This window comes from Rhinopithecus roxellana, chromosome 3 (genome assembly GCF_007565055.1).
Source record: "Rhinopithecus roxellana isolate Shanxi Qingling chromosome 3, ASM756505v1, whole genome shotgun sequence".
NCBI lineage: Eukaryota > Metazoa > Chordata > Mammalia > Primates > Cercopithecidae > Rhinopithecus > Rhinopithecus roxellana.
The window spans coordinates 156,326,623-156,344,658 of record NC_044551.1 but is presented as its reverse complement, the minus strand read 5'-3'; the positions used below and the strand labels follow the sequence as shown (position 1 = coordinate 156,344,658).

Sequence of the window (18,036 nt, the reverse complement as noted above, 5' to 3'; positions counted from 1 at the left end):
ACCCGCGCTGCCCTGGGAGTTAATCTCCGCTCTGGGGGACTTCTCAGCCGCTGTCACTGCTGCATTAATTCTAGGCAGAGGGAGGCAGGAAGGAGGGGACGCAGCTGGGGGTGGTGGGCAGCTTCCTTGGGAGGGTTTTGTGATTAAGTGGCTGGTGAGGAGGGGTCTCAAAGGATGGGGCCTGGGTCCCCTTCAAGGCCCAGCCCTGGATGAGGGGTGGGGGCATCCCTATTTCTTCGCCCGACGATCAGAGCCCTTGGAACCCTGGCCTCTGGCCTCATCGTTCACCAGCTGAGCCCCAAATGCAGTTTGCAGTTTTGACAGCAGATGTCTCTGCTATTATGATTTATCAAAATGCTTAAGGTAAATAATGCACACATATTTATAGGAAAGGAGGAGGTGGTAGAAGGGGAGGGATTGATCAGGGTAAGGGGGCTTTGGGGCCTGAGAACTCAGAGCACCCCTGCCTCTGTCCTCAGCCCTCCCTACTTAGACCCAGGGTTGACCCCAGCCTGACCCTGGGGAGATGGCTGGGTGACACCAAGCCAGCCCAGTCAGCAGCCCAGACTTGGCCCCCAGAAGGGCAGGCAGCGAGGCAGCCGGTGGCAGGACCTGTCTCGCAGGACCCTGCTAGGCCTGGGAGGCCACCTGGGGGAAGCTGCTGAGCCAGCCTCACACCTCAACCATGTTTCCATGGCTTCATTGCATCCTTGCTCCTGAGGGTTCCGTCGCCTTATCAACGGCAGCGGCCACTACTCGCCCTCACTCCCAGCAGTCGCCTGTGGACCCACTGCTGCAGAGCCAAACCTCAGCCACACGGGGTGCCCCTCCAGGGCAGGCCTCAAAGCTGGAAGAGGGACTGGGAGCCTGGTGGGAAGACACCAGGGAGAGCGGCAGGCAGGCGCCTTTGTGGATTCAGGCTGTACCCACTTCAGGCCCCCGAAATACCCACACCCTGTCATTGCAGGGGAGGGGGCGGTGATCCTAGGTTACCCCCTAATCCCCTATCCTTGTTCCAGACTGTGACCTTTCTGGGCTTGAGAACATTTGGTTAAATAATTTAAATAAATTTATTAATAAATTAGGTATTCCAATTTGAATAGCAAAGGTATAAAAAAAAAAAAAAAAAAGAAGTGCAGACAAGTTTAAGTAAGTAATACTCGACCCTAATCCCACATCTGGGCACAATCACAGGCAGCGTGTGGGATGACGGAGGTCCTTCCAGCCAAAGCCTGCAGCATGGCCAGGTGCTTAAGGGCTAGCTTCCGAAAGCAGACAGACCTGGCTATGTGACCGTGTATGTCTCGCTACCTCTCTGAGCCTTAACTTTCTCATCTGTCAAATGGAGAGAATTGCCTAAAGCCCCCCTCATAGGTTGCTGTGAGCCTGTCAGTGCAATGGAATGGCCCAGTCCCTGGCACACAGGCCACAGGCTCTATGCTTTGAGGCAGGAGGATCTTGTTTAAGGCCTCTAGCCAAAGGGTATGGAGGCTCCAGGGGCTGGAGAAAGGAGGCTCTTTGTAGTAAGCTTCCCTCACCTGGGGACAGACCCCCAATTAGGCTGGAAATGTGTGAGAGAAAAATAATGTCCAGAAAGCGAGAGAATGTGTTACTCAGCCCACAGATGTTTCCTACCCCTTCCATGTGTTCGGTGCTAGCACTGCCCTTGCTGAGCTGCAGACCACAGCCCTAAGACCAGGAGACGTCACCAAGAATGACCAGTGTTGTGATGGGCTGGGGGTGGGGGGACAGGGGGCAAGGGACACTTGACCCAGTTTGCAAGGGACAAGAAAGCTCTGAAGGCGGGAGGAAGGCATCATACAGGTGGGAGATGGCAACAGGAAACGAAGCAGCATCTGACGAAGCATTGGGAGGCTGCAGTAGGCAGCCACCTGAACCGCTCAGCTGTGCCCCGAGAGTCCAGCCGCTTTGCACCCAAGCCTGGAGCCCTGGAGGACCCGGCTCACCTCCTCTGGGACTGCCCTATCTTCGCACCCTGCTGCTTGGAATCTGAGGCAGCCCTTGTTCTCTGGCAGGAGGGGAATTTAATGCCGCTGAGAGCTGGCAGGTCGACAGGCAGAAAGAGATGAAAGTGTCTGCACTGGCAGCCTGGCCGGCAGCCTCGGGGGACCCTCCTGCACCTCCACCAGCCTCCCCAGCCATTTTCTACTCCTGTGTGGCAGGAACAGCCCTCAAGGGAGATGTGGGCCTCTGGGGACAGGACTCCCTGCAGGGCTGTGTGACCCTAGGGGACAGCTGGGCCTCTCTGTGCCATGCCTGCAGGGTGTTAGGGCCAAGGTATGGGTTATTACCATGCTGGTGGCTGCCTGTCCCTCCCCTGACCCTGGCTGGCTGTCTTCAGCAGTGCCTGTTTAGCCCAGGGCTGTGGGTGGGCAGTGGGGGGCTGGGGCCAGGCTGTGCAGTGACCTTCATCCATCCATCTCTGGCACCTGGGAGCGGGTGGGAGCCTGTGCTGCAATCAGGTCAGACCCAAGTGGCCTTGACTACAGCCAAGCCATGTAGCCATCACTACCTCCTTTTTTGTGGCAGCACAGAGCTGGGCTGAGCCTAGGGCCCCGAGCCAGAATCTATACCTGTTGGAGATGGTGTGGGTCTTGGCACTAACTGTGAGACGACCTTGTTGCTCTGCAAAGCACCCTGTCAAGTTCACCACCCCACAACCCCTGGCTATGTTGTCCTTCTTTCTTGGAACACAGAGAGGTAAGGGCACTTGGCCAAGGTCATTCAGCAAGGACACATACATACACACACAAACACAAACATGGCTTTGACACATGGTGACCAAGAAATAAGCAGGGACCCATGTGTCCAGACTCCCAGGCCCCCTCTCCATTCTTTTGGAAGCACCTGGTCTTTCTCCCAAGGTAGCCAGGAACCTGGGTTGTAATCAGGTCCCTGCTACCATCTTGCTCTTGTTCCTGGGGAAGTCATATACCCTCTCTAGGCTTCAGTTTCTTACCAGTAAAATGGGTAATAGTCCTGTCCTGATGACTTCCGGGGGCTAAAGAAGTAAACTTACTGGACAAACTGAAACCACCCCTGGGCCTCCAACCACCCTTGGGCCAAGGGGAAGTACCCATACAGACATCCCAGCTCCTGGCCCACAATCACCCAGTATAGCCGCAGGACCTATCCTGCTTCCTTCTTCCTGCACAGCACAACCACAGCAAGCTCAGAGCAGAGGGTCAAAGGCCCCGTCTGGAGTCCTGAGTCAAGTCCAGGGCATGGGACAGGGGCCTCAGTCTGGGTGGGGGATAAAGGCGGCTAGAGACTAGGTCAGGCCAAGACTGGCTGCTGTCGGGGGAGGGGGCGACTGGCAGGCGCTGGGCAGGCTGGGGTAGGGGGAGGCCTTTGGCGGCCTCAGAGAACAAAGAGGCCGGGGTTGCCAGGATATTCTGTGGAGCTGAAGCCGGTGGTGATGGGGCTGGGAGAGGGGCCGCAGCAGCCGTGGGAACTGCGCCTGCTGCCCCCACGCCAGCTCCCCTATCCAGAGTGGGCCTCAGGGCCATGCGAGGGTGCAGGCTGCGGGTGAGAGGGGCTGTCAGATCCCCCACTCTCTCCCCAGAGATGCACGGCTTTCAGGGTGGAGACCCAGGAAATGCTGGAGGCAGACACACAAGGCAATAGTGTCAGCATCACTGAGAGGATCCCAGGTGCACACTGACACAAAGCCATGACCACACACCCAGGGTTATGTAGGCAGCATCACAGGGTCACACCATAGTCACACAGAGACATCACACACACACAATCCCTGGTCGGTCCCAGCCCACATCCATGATGGCCACACAGACACAAAGTCACACACGTATTGAATCACCCAGTTTTGCCACAGGGTCACACAATGCCATGTGTGTTGTAAACGCAAAGTTATACACTCACATAGAATCACCCAATGTCACACATTCAGTTGTACAAGCCGGTATCACACCGGGTCTGTTACAGAACTGTACAATGTCACAAGATCACACATGCAATGTCACAGAACATTGCAAAGTGTGGCCACTGACATACACCAACCAACCCATAGCCACAGGTCTCACATCTGAGTCTCCAATACACTGTCACAAACCCATCTGCATATCACACCCAATGTCACACATAGCTACATTACTGCACAAAGCCTCACACAATTGTCAGGCCCTTAAAGCATCACACACACACACACACACACACACACACTCCATGCAGGGCTACCTGGAGGCTGGACTTGTCTCCAGCCCAGTGTGTGCACCCAGCCTCTCAAACCCCCACCGTTCTGTGTCCAGAGCTGGCTCTGAATGCCAGATCACCCAGGTCGGGGTACAGGGTACCCGGAGGAAAGGCTCCTGGGTCACCAGGAAGTCAGTTTCCCAACTGCAGCAGAGGAGAGGTGAGGGCACCTGAGGCGAGGGGAGTTGGGTACACAACCCTGCCAGGGACCCTGCCTCTAAGGATGTCTCCGTCAGCCAGGGAACAGCAGGGGTGAGCCTACAACAGAGTACAAGATACAGAGATGGAGAGACAGGAGGGGCAGAGACACAGAGAGGCTTAGAGATCAGGAAAGATGGAGACCCGGGCCGGGCGCGGTGGCTCAAGCCTGTAATCCCAGCACTTTGGGAGGCCGAGATGGGCGGATCACGAGGTCAGGAGATCGAGACCATCCTGGCTAACACGGTGAAACCCCGTCTCTACTAAAAAAAAAAAAAAAATACAAAAACTAGCCGGGCGAGGTGGTGGGCGCCTGTAGTCCCAGCTACCCGGAGGCTGAGGCAGGAGAATGGCGTAAACCCGGGAGGCGGAGCTTGCAGTGAGCTGAGATCTGGCCACTGCACTCCAGCCCGGGCGACAGAGCAAGACTCTGTCTCAAAAAAAAAAAAAAAAAAAAAAAAAGATGGAGACCCAAAGACACAGGAATGTCAGGGACTGAAAGAGACCTTCAGGACATGCAGAGAGTGAGCCAGAGAGAGACAGAAAGCTGGTGCAGGCTGGGGTGGGCCTGCACCCAGATGGGGGAAGGGCCAGAGGCTTGGCCACTCTATGGAGGTGGGGGTGGCCAGGGCTTCAGGGAGGACACACAGCCGGACAGAAGGTGAGGGACATCTTGGTGAGATTTAGGTGAATAATAGTTTAAAAATAGCAACACCAGCTGCCATTGACAGAGCTTACAAGCCAGGCCCTTCCCAAGTGTGACCGCATTTCATCCTCAGGCAACTTTATGGGGGAAACAATTATTGTCCCGTTTCCCAGATGAGGTAACTGAGTCCTCAGCATAATTTCAGCCAGCTTCACAGCTGTCCCCATCCCTGGCCTCCAAACACAGAGGGGCTGGCTTACCATTCCACAAAGCAGCGTGAAACTGGAACAGGTGAGGAGCTCTGAGCTTCGGCTGTGTGCTGGGGAGTGGGCTCAGGAGACGCGTTGGGCTGTGGGTTGGCACACTGAAAGGTACAGGCCGGCTGAGTCACAGCACCCCCTCGGGGCTGGCACCAGAGCCATCCACCCCACACCTGTAGGTGTGCCAACGAGGGCCGGCTGAGGCCATCTGCAGCCTGTGTGCTGCCAGCAGCGGGCGGGGGCAGGAAGGGGCCTCCTGCCCGGTGCCCCCTGCTGGCCAGGCTCCCCCCACTCCCCACGGGAGGACCCTCCCCACCCTCCTCAAGGTTGTGGAGGTGCCGCCGTTTGCCTTGTGCTGGGGGTGAGGGTGCCCCCCAGCTGCAACGCCTCCCCCTACTCCCTGCTGGACACCCCCCTTCGGCAGAGCCGCCTGGAGAGATCACAGGCGGCCACATGAAAGGGAATTTTTCCCAGGCAGAGCTGAAGTTGAAAGCTGCCTCCCACCGCCCCTGCCTGCCCCCGCTGTGCCAGGCCAGGCTGCTGAGGCCCTGGTGCTCGAAGGGAGCTTGTGACACCTGGGAAGGGGTTGGGGGTCAGCACCACCCCCACCCAACATGGCTGCTTTCTCCTCTCAGGACAATGGCAGAGATAGCCCATCTCCCCCACCTCACTGCTCACTCAGCCTCAGAAATCACTCCAGCTCTCACCCACCTGAAGCCAGGGCCCAACACTGTCAGGAAGTCCTTCCTCAAGTCTAGCCTCCATCTCAGCCAGGCTCAAAGCAGCTGGATGAGATGAACGCTCCCCCAGAGGATGGCTAAGCCTCCTCCTTCAGGTTGGCCTCTGTGATGTACAGGGAGGGGCATGCCACTGCCACCCCTTCCTGTTCAGGCTGCCCTGGCCCAGACCATGTGGCTGTGTGGTGACTTCCCCAGACATTTGACCTCTGAGGTCCCCGACAACCTTGTACCAACAAACTCTGAGAGTGGGGACAGTCAAAGCCAAGGACACCCCCGTAACTCAGTCTAGCAGCCCTCAGGCCTAAAGAGAAATGGGCGTGTGTGCACAGCCAGGTCCCCACGAAGCTGAGCTGAAACTATTCCCTGGAGAATGACATTGGTGGCTTCGGGAACACCAGATCCCTGCCAGGTAAGAAGGAAGAAAGCAGACGCTGAACAGGCGGCTCAGCCTTACCCCCACCCACCTTATGCTGCTGGTTGCTTTACTCATCAGGCCCTGAGGAACTTAGGTGAACAGAGGTGGCCCCAGGTGAGTGAAGGTCCCTGGAGGTCCAGGTTCTGGGGCATGGGGTGCAACCAGGCAGATGAGGTACTCTGGTACCAGTGACTTCCAGATTAAGAGCCTTTCCCTCCTGTCTGCTGGGCTGGTTGCTCCTGCTCTTGCCCATTCTGGATCCAGAGGCCTCTCTTCCCCAAGAAATTCCCATTCTAAATGTCCCTGGGCCATCCTTCTTCCTCCTCCAGGTGGTCCCAGACAACCCCTGCTCAAGAACGGCCCCCAAGTCAGCCCCCCAAAACCGGAGAGCAAGAAGCCAGCGGTGCTTCGTGACACAAACATGCATTCGTTTTATTCACAAAACAGCCTGGTTTCCTAAAACAATACAAACAGCATGTTCATCAGCAGGAAGCTGGCCGTGGGCAGGGGGGCCCAGGCCGCAGGGGGCCCCCTGGGCACCCACCCCCACCGGCAGGGGACCACGCAAAGAAGCCCTTTCTTCTGTTGCCATTAGAGAGGCCAGAAAAAAAGGACTTATTTTCTCTAAGAAAAGTAGCCAGGATTGGAAATATCGAGACGGGGCTCCCCAGATCGCAAAGGATAAGCGAACAGAACTTTCATTTTTTTTTTTCCAAAATCATCACTGTTGGGGTAGGGGATCCCAGTCTGGGGACTGTGGGTGCAGCTCAGCCAGCCTGGTGCTTCCTCCCCTTCTGCGAGCTCCCTGCTGGCAGCTCTGCACGCGTGGATGGATACAGAGGGGCTTCTACACGGCGCCATCAACATTCTCTTTATGAACGTGAGTGGATTCTCCAGGCAAACTATGCACTATTTCATGGTCGGAAAGAATCAAAGGAAGTTTAAATGAGGGTGGAGTTAAACTGTGCTAAATTACAGTAGTGCTTATTAGTAACTAGATTTCAAAAGGTTACAGAAAATTTACATTCTCTACACAAAAACTGCATCTCCTGCACAGACAACATCGACATCGACACAGGAAGGAAACTGATTGTCCATTCTTTGCCCAGGAAGTCTCGGTACTTTATAGATTCGTCTTTACCTCTTTTTTGTTGTTGTTCTTCCGAAAAAGCAGTTAAAATTTTTTTTCTTTTCTTTTTCTTTTTATACTAGGGACGTGGAGATGTTAAAACGACAACAAAAAATATATATATAAAAACAGGAATGAAATCTGTGAGAGAATATTTTTGGTTCTAAAGACGGGTGCATCCGTTTGTCTTCGCCCGAATCCCTTGCTGGAGACCACACGAGCAGTGACATTGCACGGAGAGGGCAGCTTTGGGTTCCGCCGCCGTCACTGAAACCACCGGAAGGCGGCTCCTGTCGGAAGCATCACCTTCTGGCGAGGGCAGGAGACAAAAACAAGGAGAGAGTTCAGTCAGGGTCCGGGTAGGCCTGGAGCAAAGACGTTCCCCCGTGGATGGCCTCATGGCGGAGGGACAGGCATGGAGGAAGAGCAGCCACCCCTCGGAGCTCCTGCCACCCCAGCCAGGCAAAAGGAGGAGCTCGACCTGCTGGGCTGCTGGAAGGCCCGGAGGACTCTGAAGCCTCCTGAGCCACTGTTCCCAGGAACCATCCTTTCAGAGAGAAAGACCCTTCCCCTGGCCCAAAGGCAACAGCGCCAGGTGGCTGTGGCATGTTTCCGTAAATGAGCGTGTGAGCACATGCGGCGGGTGTGCATATGGGTATGTGCCTCGTGCTATGCTGAGCTGTGTGGTATGGAGCTGTGGGAGGTGGGTATTTGGGCTATTTCTCAAGCAGCCGTGTCTACGTGTGTGTGCATGTGTGTCTACACTGGACTAAAGTGGGTGCCTTTGTGTGTACATAGGAGAGCAGAAATGGAAGGGCTGGCTGGGGCTGGGGCTGGGGCTGGGGCTGGGGTTGGGGAGGGTAACCAGGAAGCCATGGCTGGGATACACCACTGTTGTTTTCCAACCATTCTGGACATTTGCGTCAAGCCCACTTGTAGATGGGCGGGGATAGGGGCAGGGACTGCAGGCTGAAAAGATGCTTTTGTACCCAGGCCTGGCACTCCAGCTAGGTTGCTGCATCCAGGGGCACAGGGACGGGCCCTGCCATAGGGATGCAGAGACAGCAGCATGGGAACCCCTTGCCTTCTCCAAGCCAATCCCACAGTGGCTAGGTTCTTGACCATTCTGGGCTCATGGTCACCTTCCCTTACCCTGGCCCCAAAAATCTGTCAAGTAGGTGCCCAGACCAAGGGCTCTTCCAGGCCTCAGAGCAGGGCACCCATCACTGGAGCAGCTCTATCCTTGGGTGGCCCTGGGGGAAAGATGGCCCTGGAGGGGCAAATGAAGGGCTTAAGGGCACTTAGACGCAGAGTTCTAAGTCATGGACTGGATGCTTTAGGCCATGTCTGAGCATCAGAAACTTAGGACCTGTATGGAAATATCAATACCTGACCCAGAACCCCAGGAGAGGAATCAGAATCCCAGGGCCTGGCTGAGAATGCTAGGTCCTTACCTGGAATTTCAAGCTTGCCTTGCAAATTATGGCCTGATGGAATTCTCAGAATGTGGTTCTGACTTTTGGGGCAGTAAACTGGTGTCTCGAAGCCAGACCCCCAGACCCCAAGGACTGGGGGGGGCATCCCCCAGACACTTGCCCAGGTAGGAAAGGTGGGGTCAGGGGATGGGGGTGGGTTTGGACTGCCAGACAGACACAAGAGCCCACACACCTCCCTCTAAGGCGCCGTTACCTCCAGAGCAGCGGAAGGCTTCTTTTTGAGTTCCTCACATTTTCTGAATTTGCAAATCTGATGGCCAGTCTTTCGGTTCCTACAACTGCTGCACTGCTCGCAGTTGATGCGCCGCCGGCAGGGTGCGCACATGCCGCAGCGTTTCCGCTTCTTCTTGCCGGAGCTGATGGCAGAAGCCAGCTCTCCCTGCATGGGGTACTCGGCCAGGCCCGCCATGTGCAGCGCGCTCTCGGCCAGGAACACACCTGCCGGGGTCATAATGAAGAGGCCTGGGTTGATGGGGAAAGCGCCCAGGTAGGGGAAGTCGGACTGGCCATTGAGGGCTTCGGCACCTGCCACAGCCTCCATGTCAGGCAGGCCAGCACCCGCCTCGCTCATCAGCGGGAGGTGCTCCTGCACCACGCGCTTCAGCATCTCCGTGGACTGCGCAAACTGCTGCAGCGTCAGCTGTCCTTCGGCTGCCAGCTCCGTGGCCCGCTCTGCCTTGCTCAGCAGGCTGGCCACAGCACCACTTTTGTGCTTTGAGGTAGGGTTGCTTTTGTCCACTGCCATGGCCGCTGCCAGGTCATGCCCATTGGCCAACAGGGAGGCAGCGGCTGCAGCTGCAGTGGCCTTGTCAGCAGACTCCCCGCCCATCATGCTGCCACTGCCACTGCCACCACTGCTGCCAAAAGAAGAGTAGTGGGAGAGCGGGCGGGAGCGGCGCAGGCTCTTGTTGAGGGGCTCACTGATGATACCACTCTTGTTCCGACGCTCGGGGGGTGGTGCGTCATCTGCCACTGAGGCTGGTGCAGCGGCAGCCACTGCTGCACTCTTGTCTGCTGCTCCTGCCTTTGGGCCACTGCTGCCACTGCCACCGCTGGCATTAGTGTTGCTGCTGCTACTGCCGCCGGTGTCCTGGGAGCCACCGCCGAGGCCCGACATGGTGGGGCCGAGGCCCAGACCCTGCTGAAGAGGGAGCCTGCCAACTGCCAAGGGTCCACAGACCAGGACCTGGCCCTGCTGCCCACAACAGAGATGCCTGGTGGGCCTCGCTGCTCAGGGCAGGCACATGTTCAGGTGTCCAGGTGGAAATGTCTTCACTCTGTCACAACAAGAGGATACAGGGTCAGGGCAGCAGTGAACACCTCCCTCTTAAACATCGCCACCACCGCCACTATCAACTGTCCTGTCATCCTGACCACCATGAGCTTGACTAGGCATTTATTAAGCATCAGATCCACCCTGGTGAGAAATTTCTTTTTTTTTTTTTTTTTTTTTTTTTGAGACGGAGTCTCGCTCTGTCGCCCAGGCTGGAGTGCAGTGGCCGGATCTCAGCTCACTGCAAGCTCCGCCTCCTGGGTTCATGCCATTCTCCTGCCTCAGCCTCCCGAGTAGCTGGGACTACAGGCGCCCGCCAGGTCGCCCGGCTAGCTTTTTGTATTTTTAGTAGAGACGGGGTTTCACCATGTTAGCCAGGATGGTCTTGATCTCCTGACCTCGTGATCCGCCCGTCTCGGCCTCCCAAAGTGCTGGGATTACAGGCTTGAGCCACCGCGCCCGGCCTGAGAAATTTCTTATTTGTACTATCTCAGTTAAGATCCACAAGAACTCTAGAAGCAGTGGCTGGTAATTCTCTACTTTATAAATGACGGAAACAAGATTTAGGAGAACTACCAGTCTATGAACACACAGACACCAAGTGGCATGGTGGAGGCCTTAGTCCAGGCCTCCGCAGCCCAAATCTGCCCTGCTAGGGTCTAGGAAAACCTGCCGGAAGCAGGCAGTCCTTCTTGTGCTGGGGTGGGAGAGTGTTGGGGATGCTTATTAGCTGGGTGTAGTGGCTCACGCCTGTAATCTCAGCACTTTGGGAGGCAGAGGCAGGCAGATCGCTTGAGCTCAGGAGTTTTGAGGCCACCCTGGACTACATGGTGAAACTCTTATCTCTGCAAAAAATACAAAAGTTAACCAGGTGTGGTGGTACGTGCCTGTAGTACCAGCTACTCAGGAGACTGAGATGGGATGACTGCTTGAGCCCAAGAGGTTGAGGGTGCAATGAGTTATAATCATGCTACTGCATTCCAGCTTGGGTGACAGAGTGAAGCCCTGTCAAAAAAAAAAAGAAAAAAAAAAAAAAAAAAACTACCTCCACATCCTAATCTTCCTTCTCTGTCCGAGGGGAAGAGTGCTTGATGGTACAGATCATACAGTCTGGAAGGCGGCCCCTGAATCCTCATCTGGGGATTCCTAATACAATCAGTTATTTCAAGGCTCTGACATGTCCTGCAGGCAAAGGAACCTGGTTGCCTTTGTGTAACCCAGAGTTTGCTAATGAGTACAGAACACTTATTTCAGGGATCTTCTCCCCTCCTACAGGGCGAGCAGCACAGGGCCAGAGGACAAGCCGTCCCCTGCCACAGTGAGAGGACATGCTTGTGCACACCCTGGCACACGCTTCCTCCTCAACCCCCGAACCACAATCATTATCGTCTCAGACCCCATTCTTGTCTCTACTCAGGCCTCACTGTGGTGCTCTGGCCTCGCTCCCAGATTTGGGGGGGCGGAGGCCTCACAAGGCCTGCAGAGTAGGGCCTGGGTGGAGGCCTCAGTGAGAACCCAGAGAGCCGGGGTGGGCTGTTGCCAGGAGGGGCCTCTGGCTGGGGCAGGCTGGCACTGAGGAGTAGGCATGACCCTCAAGGGAGTGGAACCCAGCAGGAACCTGTCCTCTGGCCACCTCCACGTTTCCGAGGCAGCCCTTCACGGGACAGGGCCTGCTCTGCTCAGGTCTCAAGGCTAAGGCGTCTGAGCTGCCTCCTCAGCTGAAGGAACTGGGCCAGATGGAGCAGGGTGGCGGTTTCCTCATCAGTCCTGGCTCTCCAGCCTCCCTTCCGTCTGCCTGCTGTGGCCTAGCATCCCCCAGGAGAGGGGTAGGAGGACAGGGCCCAGCCCCAGAGCAGCTGGCGGCTCAAGGGGGAGGCGCACATCTGGCGGGCCCCATTGCGCCCTGGGCTTGAGGGCAGCACATACTGGATCTTTGTCCCCAGGCAACCCCACCACCCCCCTAGTCACAGGACTCAAGCCTGTCCCAAGAGAGCATCTAGTCCAACCCTCTGCATTCACAGAGGGGGAAACTGAGGCCCCAAGTGGGGGGGAGGGGGGCTTCCCCAGGACTAAGGAGTGGCCAAAGAGGACTGGGTGTGGGGAAAGGAAAAGCTCTGTCTCTAGGGTGAGAAGAGTAGCTGGCATCAACAGCCAGGTACTCCCTCTCCCTCCCCAGTGGGCACCGGACCACCTAGGGTTCCTTCGTTGCAGAGGGAAATGGGTGGGGAGGAAGAGCTGGGCAAGCTGGCAGATTCCACCAGGACAGAGCCAGGGGGCCCTGGCAGAAAATCCATGCTGGGCTGGGGGGCATCAGAGGTCAGAGCTGAAGCAAGAAGACCATGTGTGTCCAAGGATAGCTGTGTTCCTTCCCACTTAGTAAGGGCCAAGACCAGGATGGTCTTTTCAGCCCCTCTCCACAGAGATTGGTGACCCCTACAGGAATCAGTGACCCTGGCTAGGTGCTGGGGACCAGGGTCAGTGAGATCAGAGACAGAAACCATCAAGTCAGCTCATCCAGCTCAACTAAGCACATCTGCCCTGCCCCTGATGACAATGCCGGCAGCCCAGATACTGGGTAAGGGGAGAAGGCAGAAGGCAGGTGTCTTGTGGGCTGGCGTGATGGGGAGGAGAGCAGGCTGTGCCCCAGACCCTGTGTGCATCCCCCGCCTCTGCGGGCTGCTGGCTGGTGGCAGAAATCGATAGCTGCATTAACGCTGCTCCTGCTCTGCTCACCCCCTCCCTCCTTCCAGCTCCAGGATCTGGCTCTGTGTGCGGGGCGGGCAGGTCAATTAGAAGTCAGCTCCCTCCAACACAGCTGGCCTGCGCTCTGGGCTGGTGCTCTGGCTGAGTGTCTCGGCTTTTGTCTCTGTCCTGAGTCTCTCCTGGTGGGGACCAAACCTCAAGTTCTGTTCCTCTCTTAGAATTTCTCTGATCTTCCACTATTCTGTCCTTCCTCAGGGCCCACCCACCCCCACCCTCTGAGGTCCTGGGACATGCTGAGCTTGGGACCAGAGGATGTGATATGTCACCAAACAGGTGCTACAGGCAGAACACTATGGTTTTTCAGTCACAGAAGTTGAAGGGAGGTGGGTACACAGGGGGACTGGCTCACAGGGACAACTCTTGTTTTCAAATCCAGAGTGGACAGACATGAACATCTGGTCCTCAAGCTTGTTCCAAATCGGCCCTGGTACCTGGCTCATCTTCTCCTTCAGACCTTAGGAAAAACTGATGCCCTGGTCCCAGTGGACCACTGACCAAAAACCCCATTTGCCCTACTCATGGAAGGGGAGCACATAGAGGGGACGTTCTCCCAGGTCCCAGCCTTCTACTCTAGGGCACACAGCCACCCCCTTCCAGGCCAGGAAGGGCCTGGCAGTGCCCAGGCAGCAGGGGAGGAGTCAGGGCTGTGTTGAAGCGGAGCGGGAATGAGCGGGAGGGAAAGCTGGCGGGCAGGCGGGCGGCGGCGGGCGCATCCATCATCGGCCCTGCCAGGAACGCATCCAGCCCCCAAAAAGAAATACTGCGCCTGAGGAGGGACAACAAAGGGCTCCGTTTCATCAGCAATGCGGAGCCAGCGCCCCGCCGCCCCGCCAGCCGCGGTCAGCCCACAAAGGACCCCTTTGTCCATGCAGGAGCCGGCCAGCCGGGCGCTGGGACCAGGGGCTGACGGGCGGGGACAGAGCACGGGGGGCTGAGGAGGGACAAGTTACAGAAAGCTGGGGGGCAGAGGGGCATGTGGGGGCAGAACAGAGACAGGTGGTGGGGACAGAATCTTGAGACAGAGAACTAGAGGGGTGGGTCAGAGAAAAGGAGAGCTCGAGAGGAGGGGGCAGAGGGTCAAGGTTAGTGGAGACAGTGTCATGGGAAGCAGTGTCTGGGACAACAGGGTTCAGAGACCCAGGGACCCAGGACACCTTGTCTAGGCTCAGGGACCTAAGGGTCTAAAAGACAAGTAAACAGCCTTGAGGAGGGAGTCCCAGAAGGCAGCTGGGCATGCCCATAGGAGAGGGAGGCAGAGGGAAGGGTAGAGGAGAAGTGGCGAGGACACCAGATCAGACCCACTGTGTAGCCCAAGGCCTAAGAAGAGGAGGTGGGGAGGAGATGGGGAGGAGGGTGGGGAGAAGGACTGGGGGGGAGGTGGGGAGGAGGGCTTGGGGGAAAGTGGGGAGGAGGCTGGGGAGGAGGGCTGAGGAGGAGGTGGGGAGGAGGGCTTGGAAAGAGGTGGGGAGGAGGGTGGGGAGGAGGACTGGTGAGGGCGAGGAGGAGGTAGAGCAATGGGTTCTTTTTTTTTTTTTCTTTTGAGGCGGAGTCTCACTCTGTCGCCCGGACTGGAGTGCAGTGGCCAGATCTCAGCTCACTGCAAGCTCCGCCTCCCGGGTTTACGCTATTCTCCTGCCTCAGCCTCCCGAGTAGCTGGGACTATAGGCGCCCGCCACCTCGCCCGGCTAGTTTTTGTATTTTTAGTAGAGACGGGGTTTCACCGTGTTAGCCAGGATGGTCTCGATCTCCTGACCTCGTGATCCGCCCGTCTCGGCCTCCCAAAGTGCTGGGATTACAGGCTTGAGCCACCGCGCCGGGCCAGCAATGGGTTCTTGACCCCAGAGCATGGCTGCAGGGCCCAATGCCTCCTGTAGGCTCCAGCTCACTGGCTGAGCTGGAAAGAGAGGGAGAGTCATACCTGGGGCCACCCTCCTGGCAGTAGAGGCCACTCCGTGCCTCTACCCTAAGGCTCTGGCCAGCCCCAGAAGGCAGGGAGCCTGCCCCCTTCTAGCCAGCCCCCACCACCTGTGTTGCCACTCCGGTTTCCTTAACCAATGGATCCTATCAACAAGCATTTACTGAGTATCGACTGTGTCCCATGCCCTGTGTTTTTATGCTTTACAAATCTTAGCTCCTGAATGCCTCCCTAGAACCTGGGGAGACAAAAACTATTTGCCAATTTCAGACATGAGGAAATTTAGGCTCAGAGAGGTTCAAGCTGTCAGTCTGAGGTCAAACAGCTGGTGCCTAGCAGGGGTAGAGCTTGAACCCAGAGCCCAAGTGTTAGTCACCCTGCTCTGTGGCCACCTTGGCAACTGACAAAGTGGCCCACGGCAGGTGACCTAGGTACCCCTAAGGCTGCTCTTACTCCCCAGGATTGTTACCTCTCCGTGGTTGGGGGCAAGCTGTCACAGACCCCAGGAGAGTGCCCCCACCTGGGGGACTTGGAGATGCCCAGGGCCCAGAATGCTAAGCCAGTGACATCATAATGCCAGCTGGCAGTGAGGTCACTGGAGGTGGTGGCAGTGCCCTTCCTTATTCAACCCTCAGCCCTAGAAGAGCCTCACTTCATCCCCCGCAGGGTTCAATCTTAAACTTTCGGGCCAGAAAGCACTGGGAAGGAGGGGACATCCTGGGATGAGATGGTGCCATCTGCATACAGACATGTACACAGGTGGCCCACAGCTGGATGTTCTAGATATTCATTTGCACACATCTTCACTGCACGTACCCGGACAGCAGCCCTGTACCTTATGATACCGGAGAGACACCCTCAGACTCCAGCACTGTCTTCCAGGAGTGCACAGGAGCTGGGCCCATAGTCACATGAACCAGTGTGAAACAAGAGCCGGAAGGGGACACAGTGAACTATCTGGGGCCTTCCTGGAGGAAGGGACTGCTAGGCTGAGAGTTAAGAATAAGGAGAAGCGGCCGGGCGCGGTGGCTCAAGCCTGTAATCCCAGCACTTTGGGAGGCCGAGACGGGAGGATCACGAGGTCAGGAGATCGAGACCATCCTGGCTAACACGGTGAAACCCCGTCTCTACTAAAAAAAATACAAAAATCTAGCCGGGCGAGGTGGCGGGCGCCTGTAGTCCCAGCTACTCCGGAGGCTGAGGCAGGAGAATGGCGGGAACCCGGGAGGCGGAGCTTGCAGTGAGCTGAGATCCGGCCACTGCACTCCAGCCCGGGCTACAGAGCAAGACTCCGTCTCAAAAAAAAAAAAAAAAAAAAGAATAAGGAGAAGCAACGAGAGGGGACAAAGGCATGAAAGAGAGCCTAGGCGGGCGGGGAAGTAGGCGTGAGGTGTGTCTGTGAGGCTGACAGGGTCCCAACTGTGCAGAGCCTTGAGGTCAAGGGCAGGATTTTTATTATTATTATTTTTTAAATTTTTTAGTAGGGATGAGGTCTTCCTATGAGGATCACGCAATCCTCTTACCTGGGCCTCCCACACTGCTGGGATTATAGGCGTGAGCCACTGTGCCTGGCTGGCAGGATTCTTAAAAAACGGTTTTATCGAAGTATAGTTTACATACTATAAAATTCTTCCACATTAAAGTATACATATAATTTAATGATTTTTAGTAAATCTACAGAGTTATGCAACCATCACCACTACCAAGGGCAGGGTTTGACCAAGGTACCATCCCCCCTCTATTCCTTGCTGGCTGACCAGCCTTGCAGCCATCCTGCCTGCCCAGGGAGGCTCGTGGAAGAGGCTGTGTTTCAGGATCCCCAACACCAGCCCAGCAGAGCTGCACATCCTGGCTCAATGCACCCTTTTCCACGCTTCCATGCAGCACTTGACACCCCCCACTTGCCCCCTCCCCACCACCTTGGTGGGCTGGTCTCCTTGGCCTCCAAGTGAGGCAAAATAGGCAGACAGGCTGATGGTGCGCAAAGCAGACCACAGGCTATGGTGGTTGAACCAAGCCGGGCAGTGGGGTGGAAGGGAGGGTGTTCCGTCTCTGATTTCCATGATTCAGCCTGGGGAGTTTCCAGAGGGAAAAAGAAGCCCTGCTCAAGCCCAGGGAGACTGGTCTTGGAGGCAGGGAGAAACGCAGCCCCAGGCGGAGAGCACAGGGCACACATCCAGCTATGGATGGACACACACACCCCCACACACTGGCCACTGTGAGCACCCAGTGGGTGGCCTGGGGTGAGACATAGCCTCAACCCCACTAGAGTCACCCCAAGACTGACTGCCAAAGACAGAACAAGGGACAGCATTTCTATGTCCCTGACTTCACACCCCCGACCCTCTTCCACCGCTCCTCCCGGGGCAGGTACCAACCATGCCTTGGCCTGAGGACTAAAGGGTTTGTGCTGGGACACAAGGGTTTGAGCAAACCTGGAGTACGTAGGGCTCTGTTTTCTCTCTCTTCTTCTTTTTTTTTTGATGGAGTCTTGCTCTGTCACCCAGGCTGGAGTGCAAAGGCCCGATCTCGGCTCACTACAACCTCCACCTCCTGGGTTCAAGCAATTCTCCTGCCTCAGCCTCCAGAGTGGCTGGGATTACGGGTGCACACCACCACACCTGGCTAATTTTTGTATTTTTAGTAGAGATGGGGTTTCACCATGTTGGCCAGGCTGGTCTTGAACTCCTGACCTCAGGTGATCCACCTACCTCAGCCTCCCAAAGTACTGGGATTATAGGCATGAGCCACCACACCCAGCCAGACTCTGTTCTGTTTTACAGGGCTCCCCAACACAGCTGGAGGAGGGGATCAGCCCAACACTGAGGCCCCGGGCAGGATGTATGTTCTGACCTGGGGCTCTAGGGAGTGAGATGCCTGGGATGCCTCTGATAAAGACAGGCCCTTTCCTCAATAGGCACCTCTCTCAGGCCAGGTTCCTTTCCTGGAAGAGTCAAAGGTTCAGGAA

At 56.5% G+C, this 18,036-nt stretch overlaps 1 protein-coding gene across 2 annotated transcripts in view; it reads right to left on the bottom strand.

Moving 5' to 3' along the window:
- Positions 1–6,899: 6,899 nt before the first annotated feature.
- CXXC5 (CXXC finger protein 5) overlaps positions 6,900–18,036 on the bottom strand; it is a 36,413-nt gene continuing 25,276 nt past the window's right edge. For both annotated transcript variants that reach the window (XM_030927675.1, XM_030927676.1), the window contains exons 2-3: positions 9,311–10,394; positions 6,900–7,930 (exon numbers count right to left, since the gene is read on the bottom strand). In XM_030927675.1, coding sequence (XP_030783535.1) covers positions 7,886–7,930; positions 9,311–10,234 — 969 coding nt within the window. In that variant the 5' untranslated portion in view covers positions 10,235–10,394 and the 3' untranslated portion in view covers positions 6,900–7,885. The remainder of the gene's footprint in view (positions 7,931–9,310; positions 10,395–18,036) is intronic.